At 41.9% G+C, this 6,946-nt stretch overlaps 1 protein-coding gene across 1 annotated transcript; it reads right to left on the bottom strand.

Moving 5' to 3' along the window:
• Positions 1-15: 15 nt before the first annotated feature.
• On the bottom strand, positions 16-1,176 carry LOC118408814 (mucin-5AC-like). The gene has a single exon (XM_035809671.1). The coding sequence runs from the start codon at positions 1,174-1,176 to the stop codon at positions 16-18; it is 1,161 nt and encodes a 386-aa protein (XP_035665564.1).
• Between the last annotated feature and the right edge of the window lie 5,770 nt (positions 1,177-6,946).

Below are 6,946 nucleotides of genomic sequence, written 5' to 3'. Positions count from 1 at the left end.
CGTGAACGTCCAACATCAAGCTGTGGTGACTTCCGTTGTAGGAATAGGAGTTGTTGGAGCTGTGGTGACTTCCGTTGTAGGAATAGGAGTTGTTGGAGCTGTGGTGACTTCCGTTGTAGCGATTGGACTTGTTGGAGCTTTGGTGATTTCCGTTGTAGCGATTGGACTTGTTGGAGCTGTGGTGACTTCGGTTGTAGCGATTGAACTTGTTTGAGCTGTGGTGACTTCCGTTGTAGCGATTGGACTTGTTGGAGCTGTGGTGACTTCCGTTGTAGGAATAGGAGTTGTTGGAGCTGTGGTGACTTGCGTTGTAGGAATAGGAGTTGTTGGAGCTGTGGTGACTTCCGTTGTAGCGATTGGACTTCTTGGAGCTGTGGTGACTTCCGTTGTAGGAATAGGAGTTGTTGGAGCTGTGGTGACTTCCGTTGTAGCGATTGAACTTGTTGGAGCTGTAGTGACTTCCGTTGTAGCGATTGGACTTGTTGGAGCTGTGGTGACTTCCTTTGTAGGAATAGGAGTTGTTGGAGCTGTGGTGACTTCGGTTGTAGCGATTGAACTTGTTTGAGCTGCGGTGACTTCCGTTGTTGCGATTGAACTTGTTGGAGCTGTGGTGACTTCCGTTTTACCGATTGGACTTGTTGGAGCTGTGTTGACTTCCGTTGTAGGAATAGGAGTTGTTGGAGCTGTGGTGACTTCCGTTGTAGGAATAGGAGTTGTTGGAGCTGTGGTGACTTCCGTTGTAGCGATTGGACTTGTTGGAGCTTTGGTGATTTCCGTTGTAGCGATTGGACTTGTTGGAGCTGTGGTGACTTCGGTTGTAGCGATTGAACTTGTTGGAGCTGTGGTGACTTCCGTTGTAGCGATTGGACTTGTTGGAGCTGTGGTGACTTCCGTTGTAGCGATTGGACTTGTTGGAGCTGTGGTGACTTTCGTTGTAGGAATAGGAGTTATTGGAGCTGCGGTGACTTCCGTTGTAGGAATAGGAGTTGTTAGAGCTGTTGTGACTTCGGCTGTAGCGATGGGACTTGTTGGAGCTGTGGTTACTTCCGTTGTAGCAATTGGACTTGTTGGAGCTGTGGTGACTTCCGTTGTAGCGATTGAACTTGTTGGAGCCGTGGTGTCTTCCGTTGTAGGAATAGTGGTTGTTGGACACCTGGTGACTTTTATTATTGTCATTGTAGTTATTGACCCAAAAGCTGGGGCCTTTAGAACCGGACATTGGATCGCTGTAAAAAAAGTGATTAAAAGAGTTTTTTTTTCAATCCTTTAAGAAGAATAACAATATTTTCTATAAATTATCTTACAGAGACGAAAATTTACATCGAGTTTTCATAACAGAATACAGGCCCCTATATTACTATATACTTAGAATATTTATAACTTCTTCCGTTGATAGATACTCTTTTTTAATCGGTTGAAGTTTGTCATATGCCTAAAGCTAAGGGCACATCTCGCCGGGTTTGGGGGGGTGGGTGGGCTGGCACGTCCGCCACGTATTTTTGAAAATGTTCAGGCTGTACAGGGCAGGCGCGTCGCCCTTATTGGCTCTTCTGGGGGGGGGGGGGGGGTGAATCCGCAGCTCGATAGCACACAAAGTTTTGCCTAAACGTTAAGTTCTACTGCGTGTCTGCGTGCTCCAAAATCCATCGGATTCCCTACGATGGCGAGTTTGTTCGGAGGCTTACAGCGTACGGATCTCAAAAGATTGCCCATGTAGAATCTCCTACGCAGAGACATTCAACGGAACCAGCGAGCCACCTCTTGTCTGTACTCTGCTATCTCCACCGTCAACAACAGTTCCTGTGGGCGTCACAAGAAACCAGCTGTCAGCGAATCAGAGAACGGGCTATTCAGTTTTCAAAGGAGATCTCGTATATATAAGGGTAATCCCCTTATCATTTTTTTAATAATATAAGCAGGGCGGTCAGGAACTGATGGTGACGGTTGAGATAGCAGAGTACAGACAAGAGGCGGTTTATTACTGGCGCCATTGGATGTCTCTGCGTAGGAGGATGGCGTGTGCGAATAATGAGAAAAGTTAACTAACGCTTGCATGTTGGAGGACGCGCACTCCAGACTCCATTCCCAAGGCAGGTAAGTCTACTTGGGCCTGCCAGGTGGTACCCCCTATTACAGGTGAAGATGGCCTGATCCTGATACTGACGGAAGCCCGTGGAATTTAACACACCGTTCACTGGTGCCGTCAGGGCAGGGCATTGTTCACCTGACAATAACGAAATGCAAGTGAGTAACTTGAAAAACACATTCTAGCGAAAATTAGCAAACTGATTTCCATGCAGCCTTTTTTTCAAACTACACGCACCCAATAATATACCATTACGCTCGCCCTATAGTATTGTGTGTGAGTAAAAAAAAAGCAATACAGGTTTCGCTATCGATTTTTCTATTGATCTCATTCGATAATTTCTTACCTGGAGGAGGTAATATATACCGGGAGGCACCTGTAAAAAAGACAACCAAAATAACTTTGTCGGGATGGTAGGATAACAAGAGTCGGTACGACAGAGATTGAAGAATTTGAAGAGAATATTGATCAAAAATACGAAGCCAATGACCAAGACAGAAACGTTTGTCAAGGTATGAACACAAAAGACTTATCTTAGCAAAGAAGGCTTTCGTATTATTTGCTCATAAGTCATGCAAATTAGGCCCTGATTTTATCTAGTAATACTCAACTTTACTTTACTTCCAAAATGAAATTCCTATTAGCTACTACTACGGAATCACAGTAGAAAACACATAACCCAACATCTGATTGGAGATGATCCAATCATCGAATACCCAGGTGATAGGAGAAATTAGTATTAAGTTTATATGCATAATTTTACATACATAGTCATGGTAAAAAATACTGTGAGAGCTGCTATGAAAATGACCGTCCATCCGTTACTTTAAGAGTGTCTTAATGGAAGCCAGAGTTGGGGCTGTAAGCATGTCTGGTGGTAGACTGTTCCCTGTACTACCTCCGTACCTGCAATACCAGGTAGTACAGGAGTACAGGTAGGGAAGAAGTCAGCGAGCACCGCTGGCATAATCTATGCAAGACCGCTTTCAACCACTCCCGAACAATTTAAAACATTCGGCTGGCGCAAACTTGCACAATTAAGCAGGCTATCCGCAAACCACAGCCGACCTTGCCCACTCCAACTTACTTTTAACCATGCATAGCCTGAAGACGTTTGGGAGTGATTAGGAGATCATTGTCGGCATAATTGATGTATTACTCCGAGATCCGAGGCAAAAAAAAATACACGGCTGCATGGACGCGTTTTTTTAGCGGGGAGAAAAATTTAGCAGGTAAGGTTTTGCAGCCGCTCGCTAGGTCGGAGGTACACAGCCTGAGTGGTCCGGTTGTACACTTACTTAAAAGTGCCTTTTGTGGGAATTAACTAATCGTAGTTTGGTATTGCTATAAAAAGAACCTGTGTATTGTTGACGTTGGCAATTTTTCCCATGATATAGGGTAAATGTGCTCAACATAGAATAGAAAATCTGCTGTTATTTTACATAGCTTCATTATAAACGGGCCCATGTAAACCACGAATTATAACATAGAAGTCTATGTGAAGAAAAAACTCATCAATGAGACCATTAGGGACTCTGTTTTACCCAAACGAAAAGGCAAGGCATGTTTGTACTGGAAAAGTCAAGCGAACAGGCTGGACAGTGTTTATATATATGTGTGTTTGTAACTGCACATATGTTAGACGCCACGCCCTCGGGCACAATGCTAAATGATTCTCATAGGGCGCGGTAACATAGGTCGTGCTATCGTCGTACTGTCGCTAACTTTGGGCAAGAATGTACGTTTTCTGCAAAGTTCAACTGTCTTGATTACATAAAATGCTGTTTGTGATCCATGTCGGTGGTTGGTTCTGTCACCGTCCGGAAATCCTATGGCATCAGAATCGTACGACGATCGCACGACTTCTGTGACCGCGCCCTTAATCAAGTCTTAAAGTCTATTCATTCCTTCCTGGTAACAGGCTACAAACATAATGGACAAGATATGATATAGTTTGATACAGTTAGAGACAAGGTGGACTTTAGTAAATTTGAGGAAAGGGTACTAAGGGTCATATCTGTACTTACCCGATCTAAAATTAGCTACCATGAGTGCGACGACTATCCCCAGGGCAAACTTCATTGTGTTGTAGTTCAACAGAACAGTATGATCAAAGATCGTCGTCTCAAAAGAAGCTCTCGCACGTCTTGAAGTCGTAAGGCCTAGCTGACAAGATAGACCTTGTCGCTCTCACAAAGACAGTTACTTCTTCAGAGGAGATGAACAGACAGGTCTTAATCTGAGGAGGTACGCCCTGTCATTGTCATGCCTCTAAATTATCTACCTCAAATTAGAGGTCGTGGGTCACATAACTTCGTGGTTGAAAAACACCGTCAGTATCTAAGGGGTCATCATTCTATATATTTATGTTGTTAATGTTTACATATATTTTTACTCTGGTATCCAGCCATATTATAGCTCCCGATTCCGACAGAAGAGACTCGGGAGGTATAATACGGCTGGATACCAGGCTAACATATCAGCAGTTATACAAGTATTAGATATGCTCAAGCGTCACCAACGCTAAAGAAAGACTTCCGCTGTACTTGACTGACGTCAATCATTCCATATGTGTTCCTCTTTCGTGTAAAAATTTAAACTTAAATTGTACAGGTAAACGTTGTAGTGTTCCAGCAATTTTTAGCCTTTGCGAAATTTCCCACTTCCTAAACTTTTCAATTTGATGGTCGTTTTATATTATACTTTTCTTGCCCTACTGTAGTGATATTTATGTCCCGGCCGTGAGAACCGGTCCCGATGATCTATATTTGGAGCGCCACAGGCGATATGGGCGGAGCCTTGAAAAAACTACGATGGCCCACAAAGACAAAGGCATCAACAGATTACCGCGCTAAACAAGTAACTACACATTACACGCGGCGAATTAACATTTTTTCACTCCTTCACATGAACGTATACTAACTGTACACTCAAGTCCGTATGGAGTCCTTATAAGATTTTGTCATATGCAACCGTACGTTCAAAATTTCGAAACCGGGTGAGGCGCATCTAGCGTATGATCAACGAATCCAGCGCATCCGATGCGTTTTATGTGCGTATGCAATATGTAACATTATTTTCTTGCTGCGAATAGGTGCGTAGGCATGCGCCTTTCGATCGAATTCCGGACGAATCCAACTTGATATGATGGTCGCATTTCTGACGAATGCCAAGCGTATCCCCAACTTATTTGGGATTGATTAAAACAAAACGGCTGTCCCGCGCTTTCTATTATCGTAGATTTTATAGCGTGACCTTTCTAACATTTTCCATCATGGGCGACCCGAAATGTGGATCAGGCATCATATTCATATTCATATCAAATCTCGAGTGTTCCCTGGGTGTTCGTAAAAAAAATAAAATGGCTGATCAAGGAACACGTGTTTTAGCGGTGTGAAATTCCCTTTTAGCCAGCTCAACTGATCTAAAACGTCAAATTAGTGAAAGCTTGTTTATAGCTAAAGAAATTAGCATGCACATTTCGGCAGCCGGTCGGGGGTACACAGTCCTGGGTTCTGTGTTGTGCGGTAGATCACTGGAAGCGCGAACGTACCTCTTGCGGCACGTGGCTAACGGCATAGAAAAGACATATAAAAATATTGGACACAGAATCAGACTTTTTTTGCTAGAGGAATCCATCTACATCAGAGATTTAAAACCATCCCTAAATAGAGACGTCGACGATGGGCGCCATAGACTTTCTGCAACCTATGATCCACTGCTCACAGAGTCACATGTTCTATCTGCATAACGTGACGTCACGACAGCAGTGGATTGTTCATTCCTTGACAAAGACTGATGCTGTGCAGTCGAAAGTTTGGCTGAGTCCAATTTTTGTTTTCAAACGATGAATGGTAGTGCTCAACAAAAATACATAATATCAAACTATTTCGTGTATTTTCTATATGAACGTGTCCATTTAAGACAGTTATTTTTGCATTATCCGCAATGACAAAACTCGTAATGGAGACATAAAACCACCATGTATTGCTTGACTGATAGTGCTCAGTGTTTGCAAGACATTACTAATGTATGTATTAGGTACTCATTTGTAATGCATAATTAGATAAAAAGCTATGTTCATTAGTATTCATGGTCAAGTTTGAGCAAATGTTCCATAATGATACTGTACTAAATTGTCATGCTTAATTCAACAAAAAGTTATGTTCATTAGTATGAATTCATGGTCAAGTTTGAGCAAATGTTCCATAATTATACTGTACTCACTTGACATACATAATTCAACAAAATATTACGTTTTCTGGTATTCTTAGTCAAGTTTGAGCAAATGTTCCATAATGATACTGTACTCACTTGTAATGCATAATTCAACAAAAAAGTTACGTTCATTGGTATTCTTAGTTAAGTTTAAGCAAATGTTCATTAATGATACCGTCCTCACTTGCCATGCATAATTCAACAAAAAGTTACGTTCATTGGTATTCTTAGTCAAGTTTGCGCAAATGTTCAATAATGATACTGTACTCACTTCCATGCATATTTCAACAAAAAGTTACGTTCATTGGTATTCTTAGTCAAGTTTGCGCAAATGTTCAATAATGATACTGTACTCACTTGCCATGCATATTTCAACAAAAAGTTACGTTCATTGGTATTCTTAGTCAAGTTTGAGCAAATGTTCATTAATGATACTGTACTCACTTCCATGCATATTTCAACAAAAAGTTACGTTCATTGGTATTCTTAGTCAAGTTTGCGCAAATGTTCAATAATGATACTGTACTCACTTCCATGCATAATCCAACAAAAAGTTACGTTCCTTAGTATTCATGGTCAAGTTTGAGAAAATGTTCCATAATGTCACTGTACCCACTTGTCATGCATAATAATAAAAAGGTT

This window comes from Branchiostoma floridae, unplaced genomic scaffold, assembly GCF_000003815.2.
Source record: "Branchiostoma floridae strain S238N-H82 unplaced genomic scaffold, Bfl_VNyyK Sc7u5tJ_437, whole genome shotgun sequence".
NCBI lineage: Eukaryota > Metazoa > Chordata > Leptocardii > Amphioxiformes > Branchiostomatidae > Branchiostoma > Branchiostoma floridae.
The sequence above is the reverse complement of the archived record's forward strand: the minus strand, read 5'-3'. Positions and strand labels throughout refer to the sequence as shown.

Bases quoted from the DNA above. Each gene is read 5' to 3' on its own strand.
- LOC118408814 (XM_035809671.1), bottom strand. From the start codon at position 1,176: ATGACAATAATAAAAGTCACCAGGTGTCCAACAACCACTATTCCTACA.